At 40.1% G+C, this 27224-nt stretch overlaps 1 protein-coding gene across 1 annotated transcript; it reads left to right on the top strand.

The window, feature by feature from the left end:
- The first annotated feature begins 1082 nt into the window (after window positions 1–1082).
- LOC140994447 (AP-2 complex subunit alpha-2-like) lies at window positions 1083–27145 on the top strand. Its single transcript, XM_073464076.1, has 23 exons — window positions 1083–1291; window positions 6837–6905; window positions 8762–8904; window positions 9069–9262; window positions 10104–10233; window positions 10919–11020; window positions 11112–11220; window positions 12953–13103; window positions 13460–13628; window positions 15170–15307; window positions 15391–15573; window positions 16438–16535; window positions 16677–16908; window positions 17788–17952; window positions 18273–18362; window positions 19410–19543; window positions 19897–19979; window positions 20152–20242; window positions 20441–20563; window positions 20648–20764; window positions 21246–21315; window positions 22757–22891; window positions 22987–27145. Exons 1-23 carry the CDS (start codon window positions 1225–1227, stop codon window positions 23062–23064), a joined length of 2871 nt encoding a protein of 956 aa, XP_073320177.1. The 5' UTR covers window positions 1083–1224; the 3' UTR covers window positions 23065–27145.
- The last annotated feature ends 79 nt before the right edge of the window (window positions 27146–27224 follow it).

Here is a 27224-nt window from a genome sequence, read left to right as displayed (position 1 = left end):
GACTGCAGGGAAATGCACAATATCATGTTAAGATTATGTCAGCCAGCGTATTTGTAAAAAAGGTGTCTGTTGCTGCTACTGTACGGTTGGCACATAGCAGAGCTATATTCAAAGAGGTACTAACAGTCAACAGTCACATACTCCTCTCATTGACCAGTTACAGATACAAGCCTGACGAGCTCCACCCTTGGCAGGGTCGAGGTACGGGCATTCAAGGCACATGCCTCGGGCCTCCTTTCTACTTGGGTGCCCAGACAGAGGGGTAGAGAACATCATCTGCCCATATTAAATAGCGTAAACATATATTTTAAAATATTTTAAAATGATAAAATCTTTTAAAAAAAATGTATTTAAATGTTTGTATATTATGTAAACTTTTTTTTAAACATGAAAAACATTAGTGGGTTCACCTCATCGAGAGTCAGGAGAAAGCATCTGTAAGTTTAAGTTTGAAATTTAAATAATGGTATTTATATATCATATATATCAATCTATATAATAAAAAGACACATATTGAATGAAATGTAATGCATTTAGGCTAATTGAAGACAAGATGAATACCAAAATATAAACAGTTGAGCTCAAATATATGCTTATCTAAATGAATGAGCATTATAATAATCATGTGGCAGGTCATTTGGTTTGTCAAATATCAAAATGTGCATGTAGAGCTGGTCATCTATGACCTAAGTGTGTATGCTTGATGTTATAATGTAATGTTTCCTCTGGTGGGAGAGTAGTGGGATTACTCAACCTGTCAGAGGTACTCTGGTCCCCAGTCTTCAGTCTGCTGCAGTCACTTTATTAACTGTTCAACACATTTCTTCTCCAGAGCAACAACATGGTGCTGGCTGCTGATTTCATGTCTGTAGAGCAGCCTCCTGTGTGAGGCTGTCAGGTTGTTAGGTTGATCCAGCTGAAGTAAGAACCGGTTAGTGCTGCTGGTGTGAAACTCCACGTGAATGGAACGCAGCCCTGCCTTCGGTTGTAGATGTTGCCAACGCCTGTGGTGTTGCTCCAGAGATGTATGGAACGCAGCCGCAGTCTGTCTGGTTCCTGTCTCCTTCTCAGGCTGTCACATATCGGGGCTCCCCGCTCTCCCTGCTCTCCCTGCTCTCCAGCACCTGCTAGCTGGTTAGCAGACTTTGAAACAAAGTAACCTGTTAAAATTAGGCTGTTTAAAATCCAGAAGAGAAAACGTCACAGTAACAGGGAGTGGACAAAATGCCTGCGGTCTCTAAAGGGGACGGGATGCGTGGCCTGGCCGTGTTCATCTCTGACATTAGGAACTGTAAGTTTGTTGATCACACTCACAGACAACACTTTGTTGGCTCGTAACAAGCTAGTTCTCTGGTGTAACGTTGATCAGCATTAGCGATCTGACGGGAACATGTCCCCAAGTGTCTCCATCGCTCCTTCACTCACAATTTTGGCAACTTTTAGGTGTTAAAGTGGGTTTACACCCACTCAGCTGGCTAGCCTACACTAGCTACGTTAGCTGCTAGCTTCCAGTTGCTAACACCATGTCAAAGGGCGTGGACCGCTAGCCTGAGATAATACACAACATGTAACTGTCAAGTGTGAGCGGCTGATGGTTCTCAGATTGTTGTGAGGATTATGTAGTTATTATTTGAGGTGAAGTCAACAGGACGGTCACAGTTATGATCAGGGTCACTGATAAACACAGAGTCAATTAATAAAGAGAAACTACTGCATTAACATTGAAATAAGAAAAAAGAGAAAAAGTGTGAAAACACATAAACAATACGCATACGAACACATTATTACTACATACACATCCTTCATAAAGTCAGTCAGAAGCAGGCCACTTCCCTCTTGGATGCACTCACCAGGATCACTGGTTCAGTGAGTTATCTGTGAGTGCCATGATGAAACTAGTCTCATTTCCTTTCTGCAAACATTTCTCTGTATCATTGCGTAACATTACATTTTCTTGCAAAGTAAACAGGTTTATTTTGCAGTTTGGCTTTATGAGAGTCTCAGATTCCAGCTGTGAATTGGCAGCCCTACTAACAAACGACCAGGATCTCTGCAGATGGTTTATGTCTGTACCCACTGAGAAAATTCAACTTGAGTGATTTGAAAACAGTCCCAGAAACAGGGCATGTAGTTCCAGTTAACATTCTACATTTGGTATATGACGAAGATCTGCTGGGATCAGTTTATTTGATATTTGCAGTGTTGTGTGTTGCCTGTGTCGTATTCCACACTGCATTTCCTGAAATCTATTACAAAGAAAAGTTGTGCAAGAGGCTTGGATACACTTTCTCCAGTTGTCCTTTCCATAAACAGTTTAAAGGTCCTTTTCCTAGCGCTCCACCACCCTTTCTTATAATAATAATAATATCTGTATTAATATAATGGCGAACCTGTAAATATGCAAAAAATAATCTTTCTGGGGAGCTCCCAATGTAGTTTTGACCATTTCAAAAGACATAAGAACATAAGTACATCATTATAGTCACACAAAGCTCCTGTCACTCTGATGCCTCTGTCATGCCATAAACAAAAATATTACTGTTAATTCCTGTTATGTATAAGTGGAGTTAAATATGAAGAAGTGTTCTTTCTGCCAGTAAAGTTTATCATTTCCTGCAAGACCTTAATAGAATTTGTGAGTATTGGATTGTCTACTTCCCTGGGCTGTGATCGAAAATCTTGTACACTTGGTGTATCGCCTTTATACCCAGGAGGCATAGGGACTGATTTTTCTAAATTGATTTTATATCCTGATATACAGGGGTGCAGTGTTATTTTTGACAACAACATTCTGGACTTTTACCTTTTAAGCTATTTCAAAAAATGAAAGGATATTTTGCTGCCTCATCCGTACAAGTCAATGTTAAGAGTGATGACAGACATGATAGTTCATTCAGAGCTGCTGCTGTGCTCTGTAACTGTTGACTTAATGTTTGTCCCACTGTGAATATTTCTGCCACTGAAAATATCAGAGCAGAAACTCCCGATTGACTGTGCACAGAGCCTGGACATGTCACGTTTTAAATGAATGTAGGTTGATAGTTTGTTGGCTCAGGTCCTGAACACAGTCGCTGCTTCTGTTCCTGCTGTAACTCTTAGTTATTGTTTTGAGTGTCGGTCAGGTGAAGTTCAGCCCCTCGGCCCTCACACACACACACACACACACAGTGAATGGTAGGATGATACTGTACCAGCTCGTTACATGTCACATAAATGAACGAGTTGTTGTGAATCAGCATACCTTAAATGTCAATATGACATCTTTGACCATTCCCTTGTTGTTTTGTTGCTCTCTAAATCATACACCTTAGTGATGATTGGATCTTTAAGCACTTAACATGTATATGATTTTCAACCGGATTATGCAAACTGGGAACATTTAATTTCATCACTTGGTGAAACAAGAATTGGTGGAGCAGTCCAGCAGCACTCCACCTGTGCTGATATAGAACCAAGGTTCTGTATTTCTGATGTACTACAGTGGCTTCTGATGGCCTCAGCAAATGGTATAATTGCTAATGAAAATATAAGTAGTGATAAAGGGTCAGCTGGCAGGTGGATCTAGCCAACAGGAATTCTGGTGATCACATGCCATTAACCAGCACACTGGCCCTGGTGAATGGCATAAAACCCCCACCAAGGCTGGATCTTTCCATGGTACTAAATAAATAAGGCCTCTCTATTCTATCAAGGGCTTTTTTGGTGTCAAGCGAAATAACAAGACGCTGCTTTTGATAGATTTTTGTGTATTGGATGATACTAAGTAATTTCCTCAACCTTCAACCATGATAGAATTGTTTTGTTTTTAATCATATGATTTAACCCTTTGGTATTTAATGAAATATATTTAGTTTTACTTGTTGCATTGAATTCTTACCCAATCGTATGACTAGCATTTGTCTTGGAAGTGAATGAACACAGTATATCTCTTTATTAAACACAGCTGTTTGCAGGATGCATGGCGAGGTAATGTATGTATTTTAAGCTATGTAAGATTAATAACTGTTATGACTGTGGTGACCACTGTGTGTACCACCAGACTACAGAGCAGCAGCTTTTCTCAGGCTTTTAGACTCCTCAGTTAATCCTCAGCACTCTGCTCATTTTACTTATTCGACAGGCATTAAGAAAAACCATAATAACTATACTGAATTTCAGTCTTTATGCTGATGGTCTTGTTTGGTTATGTAGGTCATATAGAGTGGTGTAGCGAAGACGCATTTTTGTAGGCTAACCCTGAAGTTAGCATCGCCCCGATTCCCTCCACAAAAAGCCTATGGGATTCTTCAATTGGACTTTGGAATATCGGCGAAAATAAGCCCTGTAGCTTTATGTTTATGACACTTACATGTTATGTTCAGCAAGATCGTCTTCACAGATGAACACCACTTTTGTGATTTTTGAAGCATAGATTAAATCATAAAGTAAAAAGCTAATGTTAGGCTATAAACAGACGACATCACGGTCACATGACTGAAACGTCACCACCACTGAGTGTCTTACTACACAATTACTATACAGGTTTTCTGTAAATTGATCAATCTACAAGTTATAGAGATCGATTTAGAATAATTTAAAGCTGAGGTCTGCCTGTAAAGACGGACTAGTGAGTAGATGAGTCTGTGTTTGGCATGATGACGTTTAATGTCCCCGACAACCTCTGTAGTCGCGTTTAGCCACTTGTTAGTGCACAGTAAGTGCTTTATAATTAAATTGTGGGACATTTAACGATGTATTTTATGTCGTAGAACAAAACATGTAAATATCTTCAGCCTGTTATAACCACAGACCTTATTTCAGGCATTTAACCAAAAACCAATTAAAAAAACCCACTGACTTTGAGACGAGGGAGCCAAATGTACAAACATGCTAACCAATGTCAAGGTTTTAGGACTACATCACTCTAACGAGGTATCAGTATTAAATTAAGACTGTTTCATAACCAGTTAAAAAGTCATTGTAGTACGTTTAACTACATTTTGCAATAACTTACCTTGCGAGTAGTTCAACTACATTCATATTTGCATATTGGATCGAGTAGTGCATCCCTCCCTCCCCTTCTTGTGTAGTTAATTACTAAAATGACCAATAATTTTGGGCCATATTGTGTTTTTCATTCTTTCGTCCTGACCACTGTGAAGAAATGCCAAGATAAATGCAAGCATAGGTGTCAATTTGTCATACGTGTTCATTATTGCTAATTATGTACAAATGTTCAGAGAAGTTGTTGCATGCTATTTTAGAAGTTACCTTGCTAACTGAGAAATCCTTCTTGGTGCAATACCCCCACCCTGACTCGTTTCTGGAAATCACGTTTCTCACTGATGGAAATTGTATCCAGAACCTGAGCTGACATTCCTGCACTTTCCTATGAATGTGGGGGTGTTTAATGTTTTTGGGTTTGTATATGACCTGTGAATAAGTGGGCTCATTTTGTGGTATTTTTTGCTGGTATATGACTTTTTTTGTATTATGTTTTCCATATAATTTCCTATCATATGTACTTTGTCAGTTTGATACATTTTTTTAATTTATTTATTATTTTTTATGCATTTTTCAGTAAACCAAGCTACGTTTCTCTGTTAGGTAGCTTTGCTATACAGCAGTTCAACATCTTCCATTGTGAAGTAATTGGTAGCTTGCAAAGCTATGCTTTCAAAGTAGATTCCCACACACAGATAATTATAGACTCCATTGTGACCACTCATAAACACACACAAATATCACATATTCACTGTGTATTTCTATAGGGCCGAACTGTGGCCGAACAAGTTGCCTAACATTTCAATTCCTCCATTAGCGTTCACTTCTTTCCCATTATCGTATCTATATTATACATGTAGATATGGGTCTAATTAAGGTACTGACTGTGTGTTAGAATGAATATGTGACGTCAGAGTAGCACACTGCACTCACCAAAGGAAAACACATTCAGAGATTATTTTGAGTTGACTTTCACATGCCATAATTATAACTTATAACTTACTTATAATATTGCAATTAGGACAAAACATAGTTGTAGTTATTATGTAAATGTCTTGTAATTATAGGTTCTTTATCTCACAATTATGGCAATACTGACAACTTATAATAATGACATCTTTAAAGGATAATTGTGAGATAATGATTCAAGGACAATATGAAGAGTTGAGAAAATAAGAGAATAGCGATAGCTTCTGAATGTTTCTTCCTTGGTTTGGAAGATGGTATTGACTAAGAATGATGCGTCTCTGTCAGTGACCCAAGAATTGTTATTTATTGGGAATGTTGGGTCACAACCACACACACAAAGCTCACATTTATTTACTGATTGTCTTGTTAGTCCACCAATCCCAGCTGCTGTAGGTCATTTCACAGGTTTGAGCAGAATACTTGCTGTGTCCGTGTATACTGTCAGCACGTACACTATATATATATATATATGTATATATGTATATGTATATATATATATGTATATATGTGTGTATATATATGTATATGTATATATATGTGTATATATATATATACATATATTTATAGGGTCAGAATCTGGTCAGAATCTGGTTTAAACGACATGCACACATGGATCCACTCTTTCTTGTATCAGTGGTTCAGGCAGGAGGTCCTACCCAGTACTAGAAAGGTGTACCTAATGAAGTGCCTATCGAGTGTAGCTAATATGGCTCATATAATGCAGCTTTTTATAAAAACACATGACAGAGCCATAATGTTGCATTGAGTGACATGTTTTCTGTATGAAGCAGAGCAGTGTATACAAGGAACACAGATGGCTTATTCAACCTTATCAGTTGATCACAGCATTACATAACGTGCAACATATCTTGATCTATTTACAGGTAAAAGTAAAGAGGCTGAAATTAAGAGGATTAACAAAGAGCTGGCCAATATCCGCTCCAAATTTAAAGGTAGGTGAACAATTCTGACAAACCAGGCTAATATTCAGTGATCGGGGAGGGAAAACTGACTGTAGCACCTGATGTATTATTGATTATAATAAAAACCTTTCCTTTGCATGACACAAGTTTTCCAGTAGCTGCTAATCCGCTTTGCTAACTTATCACGTGATTTTGTCTGAGCTTCGCCCTTTTTCAGCGTCTCTGCAGTTTTTAAATGTCTGTTGCTTTGTCTGCACCGTGAGAGAGGCCTTATGTTGGTGCTGTTTCTTCTGCCACCTGTTCCTCTCTGTCTATAATTAGTTTGCTCCAGAATGAAGCTGCCTCCTCTGTCCATAGTGACCAGCATATTGGCCTATGTTCATTGTGGCATATTCCCTATGTGTTCTCCTGTCCCTGCACTATACCAAGGTTGACCTTACCTCAACAGTCTCCACAACTACTGTAGTCTGTGATGGCTTATGTGTCCTGGGCACATAATTGAAAACTAGGAAACGAAGGAAGTAAAAAGCTGTCCATAGTCAAGTCCATTTAATGATAATGAAACACACACATTCGACCCATCACTGCAATGTCAAGAAACATCCTCGTAACTACAGTGAAAACAGATTTCAGCTGTAGTTAGAAGGAAGGTTTGTTGAACTTTGTTTCCTTAAAACTCGTCCTCTTGGCCTGCAGTTAGTTTCTGAGTCAGCCTGACTGAACGTTCGTAAGTTACGAAAGATTTTCAACATGTTGCAACTTCCTGGAACCATGAAGAGTGTTTTTTACAAACTTAAATGTGCAATATGTAATCTGTAAAAAAGACTTAAAACAATGTGTTTAGTTGGAAGCATTCAAAAAAAAATTGCGGGATGAGCAGTGCATGTTTTGGCAAGCTCCTTGATTGTCTTATGGGCCTATCAGACACAGTGCTTGCTCCTGGGTTCAGTGCAGTTACACCGCTGAGCCCAACCTGATTGAAAGGTTACTTACCAAGTGGTGCACTGAGCCTTGCACACCACTTTGCTTGATGCAGCAAAAAGCCACCATGGTGTGTCACAAACCTTTGGAAGGAAATGGCTCTCCAAGTGGAGTGGTGTCGTAGCGTTGTGTCTGAAAAGCCCTTCAGCCGTGCTCCTCAGAGTACACCATTTCCTGTAATTTGTGTATTTGGTCTTACATATCTGTGTGCATAGAAAGTGAACGTTTTCCTTGTATGTGACAATTTATTTAGCTAGAAAGCCTAAACTAAGTCTGGTGACATTATTTAAAGATGGACAAAGTTTAGGTATTCAGAAAGTCATGCTGGCTGAGTGGATGCTGGAGAGATGCTCTGTGATGGGTTTTATAACTGAACTTTGACCAGGAAGCACACTTTGTATTTCTTTGACTGCAAATGTGAGTCTTACAGGTAAAACATTGGACTCATGCTACAGGAGTTGAGTGGTGTAGCTGCCCTGCAGCTGCGCTAGACTGTACTGTAACTGGGTGGAGGCCATAGATATTATTGTCATTCTCATAATTTTAACATGTTGCCTAAAATTACGAGAATAACAATAATATCTATGAATTATCTATGAAAACAAAATATCTATGGATAAGGCAAAGCATGAACCACAAGAACATAATAAGTTAAAGTCAGACATCGGCCTGAAGTGCCAACTCTGAATCAAATCCTCATCAATGCTTTGTTCATTCTAAAATGGATATTTGGCTGTAAAAATCTAATTCCACCCTGTTCCTCCATTACTCACAAGTCTGGTATATGATGCCTAAATGCATTGTTTGAAATCTCTGCTTTTATTTAACTTCATGTAAACATTCAAATCCATGTTTGTGTGTGTGTGTGTGTGGATGTGTGTGTGTATTTGTGCATGTGTTGATAGGAGACAAGGCTCTAGATGGCTATAGTAAAAAGAAGTATGTCTGCAAGCTGCTGTTCATCTTCCTCCTGGGACATGATATTGACTTTGGACACATGGAGGCTGTCAACCTCCTCAGCTCCAACAAGTACACAGAGAAACAGATTGTAAGTTTGTCCTCATGTCCATCCAGTGTCTAAAGTTTGTGTTACAAATATTTTATCATATTTGTAAAGGTTGGGACTAAACAAATAGTTTAAGATATACAGTATTGTTTCTCCTCTATATGGTGGAATTGCACTACAAACATTTCTCCCATGTCTCCTTGCAGGGTTACCTATTCATCTCAGTGTTGGTGAACTCTAACAGCGACCTGATCCGTCTCATCAACAACGCCATTAAGAATGACCTGGCCAGCCGCAACCCCACCTTCATGAACCTGGCCCTGCACTGCATAGCTAATGTGGGCAGCAGGGAAATGGCTGAGGCTTTTGCCTCTGAGATTCCCAGCATCTTGGTGGCAGGGTTTGTACATAAACCCTAATCTTTCATTTTCAAAAATGAATCCTCTCCAGTCTTCACCTTCTTGCATCCAGTGTTGATTATGTGTAGTATTAATGTAGTTCTGTCACATCTAGAAGTTTCTTGGTCCTGCAGAGAGACATCGAGTGACCCAGATCTTGCTTTGAAACAACTTTTAACATATTTTGAATGTAGATTATTATGAATGTGGATTATTTTAATTTCCTTGAAACTTTTCTATGTTAAAGTGTTAATACTCATTATGCATAAACAAATGCTCCTCAGTATGTGGATTTTTTTAAAAAAAGGGTTAGGTAATAATACATTCAGTGGCTTCATTTGGTAGGTAGATATTTGTACTGAGTTGACCTAAAGGTTTTCTGTCTTTGTCATACCTATTTGTTGTTTTTCTGTTTTTTATTGGGTTCAGGACATTCGCCTGTGACAGTTGCTGATAGACGGATGGTTCATCCAATGACCTGCCAAGTGTTTTTTGAAAGATGATTCTGTGTAACAATAATCATCTGGCACATCAGGTTATGAAAGTTGATGATATGTGTGAGATGCGGGTCATTGTCAAGTTGGATGTCGGGTTGTCTGATTGTAATCTATGCTGGACTGTGCTTGTATTTCTATGTAGTGTATAATTTAGATTAGTTGAGATGATGAATGATTTAGTGGTCATATGGTTACACAAAACACTAGACATGACATGGGCATTTTTAAGCATTTATACTTGGTGTACTTTAAAGTGTAAAATTCCAACAGGGATTATTTGAATTGTATATTGTGTATGTACTGGATTGTGGCGACTTAAGTTGTGAATTGTGCTTGTTTCTATCAGGGACACCATGGATAGCGTGAAGCAGAGTGCAGCACTATGTCTGCTACGACTCAACAGGACGTCTGCTGACCTGGTGCCCATGGGTGAATGGACAGCACGAGTGGTCCATCTCCTGAATGATCAGCACCTGGTAGGACTGTACCCATGTCCCAGTTCCATACTGCATACTGATTAATGTGCTCACTTTGGAAAAGTGACAAAATACAGTATCCTCAAAGAAGCAAGTATGCACACTAAATATGGTTGACTTCAGAGTGTGCTGTTGATACACACTATTCTCTTATAATCCAGTCTTTAAAGAAAATAGAGTTTCTCACAGCTGAAAAAAGCTTTCAGTAAATTGTAGGCTCAGGTTACCTTATGTGCCTCAAGGCACAAGGCATCCATCTCAAGACATATTTTACAAACAACAGAACATGAGAAAAGTACTCATAACTCCACTAATCAGGACTTCGGAGAGAATCAACACTATAAAACATTGAAATTAATAACCATTAGAATCAATAAGGTAAAAACAAAATAAGATACAGTGAGTGCTAGCTGCTCAGATGGTGGTGAAAAATCGCTCTAAAAAAACTGGATTTCTCTTTGAAAGTTTTAATCGGCAGTAGTAGTGTGTTGATTTGGATAAAGTAAGTGCTAACGCAGTATACTTTGATGATCTACATGTAGTACTTACTCTAAAATGAGTGTGTAGTATGTTTAGTGTGGCCCACTCACTTGCTCTAATGTCTGTGCACCTGAAACAGGCCGAGGATAATGAAGTATTGTGTCAGGTGGTCCGTGGTTTAAAAGGTGTGTCTGTCTGTTTTCAGGGAGTAGTAACTGCAGCCACCAGCCTCATCACCACTCTGGCCCAGAAGAGTCCAGACGACTTCAAAACATCCATCTCACTGGCTGTGGCCCGGCTCAGTAGGGTGGGTGTCTTTCTGTGACTTCATACTGAGCTAAAAGATCAACTCTGATGTCACCATCTCTTGATTCGTTCTCTTGTTGTTTCTTGTACAGATAGTGACTTCTGCATCCATCGACCTCCAGGATTACACATACTACTTTGTTGCTGCACCATGGTTGTCTGTCAAACTGCTGCGCCTGCTACAGTGCTACCCTCCACCTGGTATGGTACAGTACAGTCATGTGTTTCTGGAGGAGAAATTATGTTCCAGTGTAGAAAAGTACAGTCCCATCACCTGATAGGTAATTAGTGGAACACATTTACTGCTGCCTACATGTAGTTTGTACATCATTTAGAAAGAGATATCATAGATCGTTTTTTGAGTGAACATGAAGATGTAATACCATGTGTACAAAAAGAATGAGAAAGTCTTTGGTGCTTAGACTCCATAGTGATGAAGTAATATTTGGGGAGGTTATGAAGATGTGCTTAGAGTAGGAAACCCCCTGAGTCTAGACAGTGGCGGTGGTGATAATGGAGGAAGAAAGATCCTGGAGATCTGATTCTGGTGAGTAGAACCTGGATATGAAAAGGTGGATGGGATGGAGGAGGGTTGCACAAATGCCTGAAAGGAGAGGCTGACAGCAGCAGAGAGGAGAGCGGTTTTAAGTTTGACAGCAGAGATGTGACTGGCTGATAGTGTTCGTGGAGTCTGGTTGGTTAGATGGAGAGGGAGAAAATGGAACGCCCATGGGAGGGAGAGAGGTGAATGAAAAGATAGTCTTCTTGACTGAACTTAATCACTATCCTCTCCCACAAATCCTCCAGAGCTTACAATTAAGGTATAATTAAACAGTTTTGAAAAATAATTGTATTATTTTCTTTATTAGTGAAATAAGAAGATCAGTATCGATCTTCAAGGATCCTCAATTACAGAGCAGGAATGTTATTGATTGTTTGCCGGTGTCATTATTTAAAAAAAGCAACACTTTTTTTAAAAATTTAATTTAATTTCATTTAATTTTGTAATTTACTTATTTATTTATTTTATCACAAATGCTGTCTGGATCCACTACAACGACTTGACTGCTCTACTGCTGCTGACATGTAGCCTTCGTTTCATTTGGTTTGGTCTACTGGACAGAACACTCGACCTCTTTAAGTCATTATCACATTGAACAAGGCACCGGCACTACAGCTGGAGAGGAACACTGTGTGGTAGATAACAACCCCAAATCACAAATTGTCCTTTTTACATGTCTGTTCATGTACAGGTTGAGTAAACAGGTAGGCATGTTATTTCCTCTTTGGACAGAGTCACTGTGTGAACTTCTACCTCCAGTCTTATGTATATAGGGTTATACCTATATATATATATATATATATACAGTATATATATATATATATATATATATATATATATATATATATATACTGTATATATATATATATACTGTATATATATATATACTGTATATGTATGTATATATATATATATATATATATATATGTATATATATATATATATATATAGTCTTATATATACTAAACTGAACTGAGGGTTTGAATAAAGAATAAAAAAAGGTTGCATGAAGTGGTTTTTGACACCAGATAATTAGTTCCAAAGTAGAAAGGCTAAAATAGCAGAAACCTACAGTACAGTAATGATCCTTGATTTATCAGTTTATCTCATTCTTTTGAATAATGAGATTGCAAAAATATTGCCTGTGCTAACTTGGGACATCGAGCAGAAAACCAGCAACATATGCCTTCCCACTGCAGTCTGTAATGTCTCTGCCTGTAATGTGGCACTACATAGAGTGACTTGATTCATTGTTAATATAAAAATGCATGATGAAGGCCTTATAATAACAGTGAGTTGAAGTAATAATGTTGACAAGAGTTGAAATAAAGGTTAGGAGGCGCTAAGAACACTTTGTCTTTGTTGTTGCAGAGGATGCAGCGCTGCGAAGTCGTCTGACAGAGTGTCTGGAAACCATCCTCAATAAAGCCCAGGAGCCGCCCAAGTCCAAGAAGGTCCAGCACTCCAATGCAAAGAATGCTGTTCTGTTTGAAGCCATCTCACTCATCATCCACCATGACAGGTTGGTTCTGTTCACTCTGATGAGCTTTCTGCTGCTCATTGAATTACAGTGGTGTGTTCTGGAAAAGGATTTTAATATTGTGTCACTGGATAGGCATTTAGTGAATAGAATTTGTTTCCAACAAGTTGTATTAAATGTTAGTGTTGTGTAGTAGACACCAGACTACATTAAAAACACCAAGAACACTAAGCTCTGACTAACATGCTTTATCTTTAGACTTTACATCGAGGCTACAGAGCGAAAGCTTGCAGTCTTTAGTTCACATTCTGTGCTGTGTAGCACCTGTGGGTTATTGGATGTTGAAATGTGTGTTGTTATTGTGACACTACAGCTGGTTGTTGTATCTTGTTTCTCAGTGAGCCCACCCTGTTGGTACGAGCCTGCAACCAGTTAGGCCAGTTTCTGCAGCACAGAGAAACCAACCTCCGTTATTTGGCTTTGGAGAGCATGTGCACACTGGCCAGCTCTGAGTTTTCTCATGAGACAGTAAAGACGCACATAGAAACTGTGATCAATGCTTTAAAGGTGAGTCCTTACACAGTTGTGTGCCCTTCATAAGCTTTTGCAGGTTAATGTGAAAATGATGTGTACAGCTTGGATCATCTCTTGTAGAACCTGATGGTTGCTCCTCCATGTTTCTTTAACCATCTGACCAGTGGGAAGCTATGGAGTCTGAAATGTGCTGCAGGAATTGTTTTTCACCTTTTCAGTGGTTATTTATGATCATTTAATTAAGAACCACAGTGCCTGTTCAAAACATGCCGTTCGGCAGAGATTATCAGGTAATGTGAGGGGTGTACAGATCCAACGTGAAGCCTTCTGGACTGCTCACAGGCTCATGGCCACACCGATAATATCAGACATGTTGACATTGATATCTACCATTAAAAAACATCTGGATGATTACATTGGTACTTTCCAACAGCCAATGAGAGAGGCATCTAGAGGAGTGCCGCCCAGTAATGGTAGCCCGAAGCATACGTTAGCTAGCATACTGCTGTTGACTGAAACATTAAATCTCACCTCCAGTTCTCACTGAAGAATAGAAAAGCCACATGGACCGCATCTCCTCACTCGTCCAGACTCCTTTAACTTTCAGGTTTTGTTTCTAGTGTCAATGCAACATGTTACTTCAGCAAGTTGTTGCACCATGCTAATCTCCATGTTGTTTGCATTTGCTTCCCCATGAGATCACATGAGAGGAATCACTTGAGGTGGTGCATTGCCCCCTCTGGTACAATAACCCTATCGGTAGTGTGTGATGTGCCATTATTTTAAAATCTTGTAGTCTGTGCATGTTTAAGATTAGAGAGAAGAAAATCAAAGTTTCTCTTTATGTGTGTGACACAACCCGATTTCAAAACCTGTCAGGACTTCAGAAGTGATGTTTGCTCTTCATTCAAAATGTTGTTATATTGAATGTCATGTGTCTAGTATCTATTCTAGTTTTGGAGCATTTTGTATACAGTGCATCTGGAATATGCGCCTACATTGGGGTTTTTACGACAGTTTGCAACACACAGCCTTTTTCATGTTTGCAGCATAGGCTCAGTTCTGTGCATTGCACAACAACCAACAAACCAATGCTTGTCAGCTGCAAACCGGAAGTCCAACAATTTGCAAGGCTGAGGTAGAGATGCATGCACAGAAGAAAAGAGAAACACACCTACTTTTAAACATTGTGAAAGTCTTGGATATCAACAGGCTTTTGCACATGTGTGCACATGAATATCCAAAACCAGAATATTGTGTGCATGTAAACGTAGCCAATGTCACTTCTGTGAAGGTTTCGGTGAGAGCCAAGAAACAGACATTCCTGTTCTCAGACAGAAGCTGTTCACTCTCTGTCAGTTCTTGTTCTTTGAAGACATTAATACATTACATTAATGAGCTTAATAGAGGGCCGGCTTATGTGGCAGAGCTGCTGTCTCCGTAGTTTGTGCCACACGTCTCCCTTCATAACTGTGTTTGTATAACAGCCTACAGTGGAATTTAAGTAGCTGATACAGTTGATAAATCTGCATTTGTTATTTAATATATTGTGTTCATGTTTGTTTTCTATACAGACAGAGCGAGATGTGAGTGTCCGCCAGCGGGCTGTCGATCTGCTCTATGCCATGTGTGACCGTAGCAACGCCAAGCAGATTGTGGCTGAGATGCTGAGCTACCTGGAGACCGCCGACTACTCAATCAGAGAGGAGATAGTGGGTCATCAGCACGGGCGTGTACACCATTTAGCTTCTCTGTGTGTTGCTCTCGCCCTCAGCCAGTTGTTTGTCTTTCTCAGGTGCTTAAGGTGGCTATCCTGGCAGAAAAATATGCTGTGGACTACACCTGGTACGTGGATACCATCCTCAACTTAATCCGCATCGCCGGTGACTATGTCAGTGAGGAGGTGTGGTATCGTGTCATCCAGATTGTCATAAACCGAGAAGATGTCCAAGGCTATTCTGCCAAGACTGTCTTTGAGGTAAGCATTAAGATTTAGCTTGACTGTCAGTGTGCACACTCAGCATCTGCCTCACCAATAAAATGTGGGCCACCTGTCCTGGCAAAGGTTTTGTTGGGCACCAAGAGGACTAATTGTGGGCTAAAGACTCAACACTGTTGTGTTGCCTCACGTCTAATCGAGAATATGTTTGCAAAAGTTGCAAATGGCACTGTCGAAGAGGCAAAGGAGGAAAATAAGGAGAGACTGCGCTTAATGGGTGAAATCATGTATACTACAGCGACAGGCTCAACAGGCTTTCCCTTTCTTCTTCTGTTTCTCTTATTGTGCACTGATCCGCTCACCCATTAGCTGCTGCCGGTTCTACATGCTCAGTCGACCAAAAAGCTGCAGAAAAGGACCGTCCAGAGCCACACATGCTCACTGATGGCTCTGACAAGGCCCCACAAGCTGATGTCAGCCTGGTGTGTCAGGGCCTTCAGTGGGAATTGGCTACAACTGTTAGCACTGTGGTAGAATCCAAATATGAGTTTGGTCACATGAGTTGCAAAAGCCCATTTCACCAATCATCCCCAGGTGTCACATGGGCTCTTTTACTCTTTTGAGTGCACATTTAAAAATGTTCTTTTGTTCAGTCCCATTGCGGGTGTACACACTAACATGCTGCAGCAACTATGAATTTCCTGAGCCGTGTTCCGAGCCAATAGTAACATTGAAATAACTATTAACCAAAGTTTAATTAACCATAAATCAGACATTTATTAATGATGGTTATTATAAAGTGTTTCCCCTTTTCCATTCAAAACTTGACTGGAAATAATGGTGTGCAGATCTCTTCCATGTTGTTCCTAACCCACTGCCGTCATGCTTTGTGACCACTTGCAGGCGCTACAGGCTCCCGCCTGCCATGAGAACCTGGTTAAGGTGGGGGGTTACATCCTGGGAGAGTTTGGGAACCTAATTGCTGGAGACTCACGCTCCAGGTACAGACAGCATCCACTGCTCTGAAAATGTTATCAGATGTGCCTGACTCCCGGGTCAGGTCTTAAAGAATGTAGCGTTGTTTACCATAATAAATGAGCAGAAGTTTTACTGTTTCCCATTTGTGTCGCCTTCTCTTTCAGCCCTCTGGTCCAGTTCAACCTTTTACACTCCAAGTTCCACCTGTGCTCTGTGCCAACTCGGGCGCTGTTGCTGTCGGCCTACATCAAGTTCATTAACTTGTTTCCAGAAGTGAAGGCCACCATCCAAGACGTCCTGCGCTCAGACAGCCAGCTTCGCAACTCTGACGTGGAGCTTCAGCAGAGAGCTGTGGAGTACCTGAGGCTCAGCTGCATCGCCAGCACTGATATACTGGTTAGTGAATCTGTGTGGACGACTGATGTGGTATCATCACACAGCTGTGTCAGATTCAGATTTCATCTGGTGAATTGTTAGTTTTGGTTCTGCTGCTTCAGTCACTTGGTTGCTCTTTGTTAGTCTGCTTGGGTCACCTATATAAACCATAATTCCATGTTGTGACCATAAAAATGACTTATTTCAGAAATAAGTCACAAATAACTCCCACACACCCTTTTAAATAATACAAAGCTTTGCACTTTTCCCCCTCACATCTCCCCCTTCATGTTTTCCCTCCTTTGACTGGAGCCATTTGGAACAACACTAATCATTTTTGCACTCAGACGTGGTCAGACTACATGCTACACTATGATGTACCTTTTATAATAAAGTTTTTGTTAAAGATTAGAGTTTTCCTTGTAGAAGGCTTTGATGATGGTGTTTGATGGTCCTCCCTCAAGAAAATGTTACATTTATCACACAATTTCACATAAATGACACCATTAATATTACATATCTGTGCACAAACATTTGGAAAAGCTGGAACAGATAATAAATGATCAACACTGAAAAAGCTTAATGATAAAACTACAACCATTAGATCTGTCAGTTAGTTAGTTTCAGTGCTCTCTGCAGTGATGTTACATTCATTCGGCACAGATGGTGCCCATCATGGTTTGGGTGTTGCGCCTCAGGCCCGGAGATTTGGCCCATTTCCTCAATAGTCAACACTTATGAGTTGACAAAAAACACTTTGTATCATAGTGGCCACGTTGTGTCATATGTCTAAGACTTTATTCAGTTACTAATAACTGAGAATGAGTGGTGTAGTAGCGGTCTGTAATGCCCAGGCCTGAAGCTTTACAGCACTGTCTTGCTCTTTCTGTCCCTCCACAGGCCACAGTCTTAGAAGAGATGCCCCCATTCCCAGAGAGAGAGTCTTCAATCCTGGCCAAACTGAAGAAGAAGAAAGGCCCAGGCAACCTGCCCGACATCGACGACGCTCGGAGGAATGTCAACGGCAGCACCGAGCACAGCGAGAACACTGAAGCCACAACAAAGGTAATTACACAGTAGTGCTGCAATAGATAGCCGAACATGGTGATCAGTACAGATTGGACTCATTTGTTACCAAACATTTGTTCATATAAATCCAACTCAGGAAAACTTAAACTCTTTTAAAAAGCAAAGCTTCTCATACAAATCAGCACATTTAAGAATTGTATGCAATGTGTTGAGCTTTTTGGCCTTTGCCTTTATTTTCTTCCATTTATCGCATTTCCTTGATCTTTACCTTCGCTTGTCTTATCTCCTCCTTCCCTGTCTTCACCCCTCTGTCCTTCCTTTCCTCTTCCTGTCTCTTTCTTTCCTTTATCCATCAGTCTTCTCCTTCACTGATGGCAGACCTTCTCCCTACCAACAGACCTCGCCCTGCCTCCTCTAGTCCCATCATGCGCTCTGCTGGGACCATGGTATATAGAGACAACACATAGTATAGTGAATTACATACTGTAATTATTAATTGCCACTGGAGTGGCAGCTACTTTTGTCTCATTACATGGTTTGATCTTTTGGAAATGTATCTGTGTGACCCTTTATAATCATTATTTTGTATTATAAATTAATTAATCATGTTACTGCAGAACAGGATATACAGTAGACCCAGTACAGACCTGTGTTTACATGGTGTTTTTTCTGGCTCACTAACAACATTCAGTGGACAGACATTCTGCACATGGACTTTTCTGTCTCTGTTATGAGAGTTTCTGTCTGACAAAGCTCAGGATTGAAAAACACAGCCAGAGCAAGCTTCTCCTCCATTTTCTGGATTACCAGGGTGACGGGTGACGATTCCGACTGATTTAATAAATGATTGGCTTTCTTAAAAAAGAGCGCCCGTGACGTCACCGGCACCTGTCTGAAAAGTTGAGAGATTTTCAACTTGAAGCGCTCAGAGCGGCAGCACAAAAGAGGCGGCGTGCTCTGACAAAAGACGCTGGGCGCAGGACTAGGCAGCCGCATGTGGACACATACGCTCCTCAATTAGAGACAAAAAGACGCTGGTGCTCAGAAAAAACGCAATGTGGACGCAGGCCCTAATACATGTTTCAGGAAATTTAAGTCTAACAGGCTAGCATCAGTGTTAGCTTCTTCAACAGGCTAAAATCAATGTTAGCTTCTCAAGTAAGCTAGCATCAGTGTTAGCTTCTTCAACAGGCTAAAATCAATGTTAGCTTCTCAAGTAAGCTAGCATCAGTGTTAGCTTCTTCAACAGGCTAAAATCAATGTTAGCTTCTCCAGTAAGCTAGCATCAGTGTTAGCTTCGCCAACAGGTATGGTTTGAGTCATAACAGTGTTCATGTTGTTCCCCATCTTCCTTGTCGTTGCTATAGAGACCTAACAACAGTGGTGCTGACAGTTTTGGCAGTTACTTTGAATTTAGGACAGGGTTCAGTTTCTGGTGTTCTCTGTATGTCAGAACTGTTCACAGATGATGTTTACTGATGTTTCTCTCCCAGGGTTCCACCCACCCCTTCACGGACCTGCTCAGTCTGAACTCCACCCCTGCTGCAGGAGCCAGTCTGCTGGTTGATGTCTTTACCGAAAGCCCTGCTGCTGCATCTGTAGATGTGTGTGAGGAAAACTTTCTCAGGTGGGAGCTTGGTTGATGAAATAAACAGAGAAATAGAGGTTACAACTATTTGTAAGTAGTTGCACATACTGAAGAGTAATCCACATTCCATAAAATATTAAAGGAGCACTCCAGCGATTTGGTGATGAACCATCAGAAAGGTGAAAAGGGCTTTTGATTAGACCCTCTTGATATTAAACCCTCTGAGACCCCCTGTGCCTTGTTTCACGCTTTATTTGAAATGATATGAAAATATTCTGCTGGTGTTTGTCGGAAACCAAGCAAATGGGTCTAAGTGCAACCTTTTTTTTATTTAGTTTAATATTAAACACAAATGGAAGTTCTTGTTGTAACTGTGTGCTTGTAAATTCCAGGTTCGTTTGTAAGAACAATGGTATCATCTTTGAGAACCAGCTTTTGCAGATTGGACTGAAGTCTGAGTACAGGCAGAACCTGGGTGAGCAGCTTTATAATACTATTTGTCCCAGTATGCTTGACTTCTGCAGAGACTTCTCACAAGCTCGGGATAAGGAATAATAGAAGATGGGATCAGTCATTCTAAAGTAAATATTGTTGATACAATTCAGACGTGTTTGGTTCAAAGATAAGGAACTCTAACTGTCCCACAGGTCGCATGTATGTGTTCTATGGCAACAAGACGTCCACACAGTTCCTCAGCTTCTCCTCATCAGTGGCCAGTCATGACACGCTCGAGACCCATATCCTTTCCACAGGAAGCACTGGAGTTAACACAAGTAATTATCAACAAGTGCTCCCATTACCGCCCAGACATGGAGTTTTGCACTTCCATTCTGCAGGACTGCTGCCTCTGCATACCGTTCAAACCTTTATTGAGTTAGGCCTACTAGTTTACTAGTCATTTATGTTTCTGTAGAGTCCTTGACAATTGTCTCCACAGCTGAATGTCCAAGCGAAGACAGTAGACCCCCTAATAGACGGTGGGGCTCAGGTCCAGCAGATGCTCAACATTGAGTGCGTGTCAGATTTCACAGATGCACCGGTACTCAACATCCAGTTTAGGTTGGTGTCTGAATCCATACTTAATATACACTCAAATATACTCTGCTTTACTGTATATGCTAATTACACTCTGTGTGTGAACAGATATGGTGGAACTCTTCAGAACATCGCAGTGAAACTCCCTGTGATGCTGAACAAGTTCTTCCAGCCCACAGAGATGGCATCCCAAGACTTCTTCCAGCGCTGGAAACAGCTTGGAGCGTAAGGTTACTTTTAAGTCCTCAGTCCCTGTCCTGTCCAATGTGTCCTGTCAGCAGTAACTCATGTCCCTGCATTCGTCTGTCAGAAAAGGCAGAAATCACTGCAGTGCTCAGAGGCTTTACATTTCCAGTGTGTAGGATTTAGTGGTGTCACAACCAACTGAACACCCCTTGTCTCACCCTCCCCTACAGTGGTTGCTGAAAACACCAATAATCTATCTGAAACATGGCTTCAGATTCAACAAAGTGCTATCAAACCCCAACCCCTCATGAGTGTCATTGTTGGAACACAAAGCTTCCTTGGACTGTTCCTGGCATTAGGTCATATCTAAAACAAAAAAGGAACAGTGTAAGGTTCAGATAGCTTGTGTATATTGCAGTGTTTGTAGTGGTTAGCATTCTATAGTAACTGGTTTCTCTTACTTTGCCCTGCCCCCCTTCCAGTAATAAGTCTGATGATCTTTTTTGGCTTTCTTCTTCAGTCCTCAGCAAGAGGTTCAGAATATCTTCAAAGCCAAACACCCGATGGACACAGACGTTGCCAAGGCCAAGGTAAGAAACCAGTTCTTCAAGATAACTGCCCCAGATGAAGACATGAACCAGCTCTTTGTGAGTTTTTTGATGGCTGACTTTGGTGGTTACTGCTCCACTTTTCTGCTTATTAAATTAGTGATACATTTATGATGTGTATTCTGTTTATTTGATTCATTCATTCATGCCTCATTCTAAAAGTGTAAATCATTCTCCAAACATTCCCAGCAGTCTGCTGGAATATTTTGGTCTAAAATGACTTTAAAGCAGGTTTTCTGGAAAATGATGAAGCAGTTTTTGACTTTCTGTTACTTTCTTTAAACTCTGGGAAAACAATTGATTGTTGAAGGCACTAACAGAAAGCTTCATATAACTAATTAGTTCCCATAAGAAAACGTGTCTTTGGAATGAATGCAGATAGTTTGATTTGATTAACTATCTGAAAAAGTATGTGGCAGATCTGTGAGGGCAGCCGATGCTAAACAGCCACGATGTGATGTCATCAAGAAAAGTGTTGCGTTAACTAACCAATCACATACAAAATAAGCTAGCAGGAATGTGTACTTGTATGTAATATGAGCGCAGTATTTCTGCTGATTACCTCACGGTCGTTGCACTGAATTATAAAATAGTTGCTGCCATCAGGACTTTCAATATTTGGAAAATCCTGCGTTTAATATGGTGCTACTGAAGGTCTGAACATTCCACATTTCGGACCACATGTCAGAAAAATTACATTTCATTACATTGTGTTTTCACCCTCAGGGCCACCGTACATTAAAGCCTTTAAGCTTTATTCTTATCCTCCAGCTGTACTTCCTTGATCATATTTCATGTCTTACCAGGACCTTCACCAGCACTATCCCACCAGTGCAGCCCTCTACACTGTTTTAAGGCAGGGCTGAATCCCCACTAACTCACTTGTATCTGCTACAGCATTAGCAGAAAGAGTTTCATTAACATGGTGCTGTAGATGTTTTTGTATTTTGAGCACTCTTTGGTTTTGTCTATCGTGTTGGCTTAAAAGATAGAAAACAATTGAGTAAGACCTGGAGTCGAGGCTGTTTTGTTGCGTGTTGTTTCCAAGGTCAAGCCTGAACTGTCGCAGACATGGATGAGAACTAAAGGAAGGAAAACAGTCACTGTGTTCTGAACAACCCAGAGTCCTAAAAAGTCAAATCAATGGAAGCAATCATTTACAAATAAACAGTTTGCCAACAAGTGTGTTAAAGCACATGTGATAATATCTTTGAGACAATCACGTGTTTCACAAAGTGGAAAGAATTATTATTTTGAGAGTCAGACTGTAAACTAGTGTGTCGAGGTCAGGAAATTAAAATGGTGCCTTGTGATGTGGTCTATGATTTCTGTTTAAACCTTTACTTTCTGTAATCAATGTGCGTTTTGTGGACATGTAATCATCACTGGTCTTCTAACTTCTCTTGTGTACATTCTTCTATAGATCTTAGGTTTTGGTGTCGCTCTGCTGGACGGGGTGGATCCCAATCCTGCAAACTTTGTCGGAGCTGGAGTCATTCACTCTAAGTGCACACAGGTGGGCTGCCTCCTCAGGCTGGAGCCCAACATACAAGCACAGGTAAAGACACACACACACACACACACACGCACACACAGGTTTATCCCTGTACTGACGCATGATACAGCCTGTGTAACTGTGTGTTCTCTGTGTAGATGTACCGCCTCACCCTCCGGACCAGCAAAGCCTCAGTGTCTCAGAGGCTGTGTGATCTGCTCTCTGAACAGTTTTAGACTCAACTCTCCGTAGCTTCACTTCAGATTGGAATTGATGTATTGTACAGTGTAAATTGTTTTTATTTTTTTTATTTTACTTACTCTACATGTAAATGACTTGAAATGTATTCTGCTCACAAAGCTTTACTAACACGTCACTGCTTTAAACCGACCTTGTTCTCTGCAGAAAGTTCTCTGTAGTGCTGCAGTGCCTGTTCTGAACACCTTTTAGTTTGTGTGTTGTTGCTGCTTGGTTCTGCCTTTCTTACAAACACTTTGAAGAGTTAGTTAGGAAGTGTTCATGAGATTAAAGGGACATTTTGGTATTTTGTAAACCTGGGCCTACGTATTTTGGTGTATAAGTCATTCTTTCCTACCAAAAGTTTTGCAGTCGGTCAAGAAGATCAACTCCAAGACTAAGGCCCAGGTTAAAAAACACCAGAATTCCCCTTTCATTTAGGTAAAAGTCTCAATAAGATTGTAAGCTTACCAATGAATTCAGTTGTTCTGATAGCCTTTCTATGAAAAATTTATTCTTGTAGTGTTTCAAACAAATGTTGCACAGAACTGAGAAGCTTTCCTGAACTTCTCACCCATTTTTGCACTTGTTGGGTAAAATAAGATCACATAAGTAGATGAAATAGATTTAGACAAGATCATTTTGACTTTGATGTCAGAATTATTACTTATTTCACCAGTTTTACACATCTGTCATCTCAGGAGGCAAAGACAAGGTTTGCTTTGTGGTATTTTTAGCAAAAAATAGACTTTGCATGCACCAGTTGTGGTTCTGTTACGTGTTTTTCTTTTAAGCTACATTATGCACAAATTTTACACAGAACTCAGACACACAAATTAAATAGCGGAAAGTCAATCAAAAACACTAGGTAGCAAATATGTATCATTTCGTGATGGTGATGGAATTTCCAGAATAATTTTTCAACACAGCCGTGCCTGTAAACTTGTGTTACTCTGAAGAGCAGAAACAGCCTCTGAATAGACCAGAGTAATATTCTCAGTCCAAAGCACTGCCACGCTGTCACACTGCTGTCACACTACTGTCACCGAAATTTTCACAGAGCACTGCCAAACTGATAATATTTCTATATTTCAGTAACATATGGTGTCTTTTCTGTTTTATCCAATATAACCTCCTGGCTGTAGCTTCATATATAATGGACAGATATGAGAGTGATGTTGATCCTCCCGTCTAACTCTTATCAAGAAAGCTAATAAGGGTATGTACCAAAATGTCAAACTATTCTTTAAAGAAATATTGATCAAAATTAGTAAGAAGAATTAGAGAAATACATGTAAATGAACATTATGTTAAAGGTTTGAATAAGGTATGAATAAGGGTACTTTAATCTGGACCTGAGAAGCTACATGGTCACAGGTAATTTCACCAAAGTTTACCATATTTTAGCAATGGCTGTAGGCCCTTAACCATTCACACATTTGTCTTTTGGAGAAAAAGTTTCACTTCGACTCGACCCTTTTGGAAGTCTAGCGATGATCTTTCTTTACACTCAGCCTGGACCAGCCAGCACAGTGCTGCAGTGGGCCTTCTGTTACTGGATGTCAAGGGGTGAAATTTCATATATACCAACAATGAACAGAACAAAGTATAGCTGTAAATGGCCACTTGACAATAAGCATTGATGTTCTGTTCAGTACTATGGAAAAGTCAAATGGGTATATGTTTACTGTCAAAGAGGACAAAGCCAAAGAGAATTGGTACCTGAATCTGCTCTTCTTCTCAACTGCATGGGCTTTTTTAAACTGAACTGTTCTGGCTCAGGCTGTACGCTCCCATTAGAGGCATTTCAAGATACAGCAGGCAGCAGAAAGGCTCTGATGAGCCCACCTGTCGAGCACCAAAGGAGCATTTTAGCCACATATTTCCATCAGAGTACAGGAAGACCTCTAGACAGCTGAGAGGAGAGAACATATTAGAGTTCGATTAGCAAGGCTGCTCGAAACACCCAGTAAATGCTAATGTTGCTCTGAATTTACTGAATGTGTCATGAAGCTACTGTTTGGTACCTTTGTTATGGTCTTTATGTGATTTGTTAAGTTTGTGTTACTTTCAGTTGCTCCCAACAAATCTGTTAATGCAGGTTTAAAGCAATTCTGTTTTTCAGCCTTGGTTTTGTTCATCCAGTATACTTGCTGTCTGGTTTGCTGCTCTGTACTCACCTCTGCTGTTACAGACGTGGGCTCAGCTGGTCCACAGCTTTACAGTCCAAATGGAGCCACCAAAACACAAGCACCAAAAGGTTTGATAAGTCAAGTCCCATCTGAACCTCCAGCCCCACGGTTCCTGTCATTAACCTACCTGGAGCTGTCATTTTGATTGTTTACCTTTACTTAAAGCTAAAGAATGCTGACTGTGATAATTCACACCATCACAGCAGCTGAGTCATTGCTGTGGATGAGGATCGGGGCCACTGTGAAAAATGTGAGAGAACTTCTCCACAGAATGTTCCCTTTATAGACCCAATCACGATGTTTGCAATAAAATAATTTAAAAAGAAAATGAAATGATATATAGTGTGTGATGCAGGGTTTTTCTATCTGAAGTTATTGCAAAGTGTATATTTCTAATTGATTTTAAATGCATGTTTGATGCTTTCATATCTCAGTAACTCAAAGAAAGTGACAGCTTGAGTTTACCCAACACTAGCAGTTAGTCTGAGATATGGCTGTTGGCGCTCAGCAACCCCGTACATAAAATAATCATAGCAGAAAAGTCCGCCAGGCTGCACCAAGCTGTTTAATATCTATATATATTTTATACATTACAGTTACTGCTGAAATTGACAACAGAAATAAACAAGTAAATAAGTTTGCCGATTTCACATATCAGCAGCACTGCCAAGTGACTAAACTGTGTGTCGCAATTACGACTTTATGTATTTTTTTGAGAAAAAAGTCAGAACTCTGGCAGTAGACAACTGTTTAGCCTTGCACAGTGTAATGGCTGTAGGAAAATGACACCATTCACATATAGGTTATCTTCACTGTGCTGTTCTGTCTGCAACTGGGCTGGAATTCTCCCCCAAAAATGAAGGTTGAATGATGGTATAAAGGAAGTGAGTCTGCCACTGTGCAACCACAACAGGAAGAGGCATTCTTTCCCCGGCCGCGACTCAAAGAATTCTGGGAAAATTCGGAGCTTAAAGTCAGAATTCTTTCTACTTTTTTTTTCTCAGAATTTGAACTTTAAAATGAGAATACTGAACAAAAAAAAAAAAAAAGGTTCACAGTGGCCCTAGGCCTCTACTGTATATTTCTCAAGGCTCGCTGGATTCTAATATAAAGCAGTGTTTAAGTGGAGTAAGGGTACAACCTTATGCTAAATGATACTGTAGATATATGGGCCTGATCTGTGACATTAAGACATAGTTTGTGTCCTTGGTACTGTACCCAGTACACACGCTGTGTTTACCATCATTTGACATTTTCACAAATTGTAACGATGCTGTGGTTTCTCGTGCCTTCTCAGACGTGTTCGGTCAGAGTTATGCTGCATTTGAAAAAAGGAAAAAAGCTGCATATGTTGTTTACATGTAATGGCATTTCAATATCCACATCCAAAAAGGTTTTTTATGAATAAAAAATGTGCTTGCTTTTCAATGAAAAAAAAAAAAAATTATTTTACAGTATAATTGTACAATGTTTTAAATATAACTCAAGCCTCAGAATCTGTGTATTTGAGACCTGTCACTGCTTCATGCACTCAGTGCTGAAGCTCTCACACAGATGTGTGTATCATTTCCATCTCTGCTTTGCATCACCAGATTTACATCATCATATCTGAATGAATATCCACTGCTGGACGTACTAATGACATTTTAACACCCTGTGATTTTATACTAAGGCTGACACTTTAACAGATAGAGTCTCATAGTTAATACACTTGAATTGTTGCCAGTTACTTTCAGGACTTCCACCTTATTTTACCAGAGACATACCTGACATTTTCTGGTGTTTCACAGTTACAGGTGCCATCATGATTTGACCTAAATGATGTGAAAGACTCGATGTAGAAGCTTTTATAGTTGTTGAATAATAAAAAAATCATTGTTAAAATAAAGAGGTACATTTGGTATGTTTTTCTAACCACCCTGTGCTTTGTTCTGAAACAGGCTGCTTTTGTCAGATCCAGAATCATT

The sequence above is a fragment of the Pagrus major genome, chromosome 4 (assembly GCF_040436345.1).
Source record: "Pagrus major chromosome 4, Pma_NU_1.0".
Classification (NCBI taxonomy): domain Eukaryota; kingdom Metazoa; phylum Chordata; class Actinopteri; order Spariformes; family Sparidae; genus Pagrus; species Pagrus major.
The sequence above is the reverse complement of the archived record's forward strand: the minus strand, read 5'-3'. Positions and strand labels throughout refer to the sequence as shown.

Excerpts from the sequence above, each read along its gene's own strand:
- LOC140994447 (XM_073464076.1), top strand. The coding sequence starts at position 1,225 with ATGCCTGCGGTCTCTAAAGGGGACGGGATGCGTGGCCTGGCCGTGTTC. Across the intron at positions 13,629-15,169 it reads CTGTGATCAATGCTTTAAAG|ACAGAGCGAGATGTGAGTGT; the intron begins GTGAGTCCTTAC and ends TTTTCTATACAG. Across the intron at positions 20,243-20,440 it reads CATGACACGCTCGAGACCCA|GCTGAATGTCCAAGCGAAGA; the intron begins TATCCTTTCCAC and ends ATTGTCTCCACA.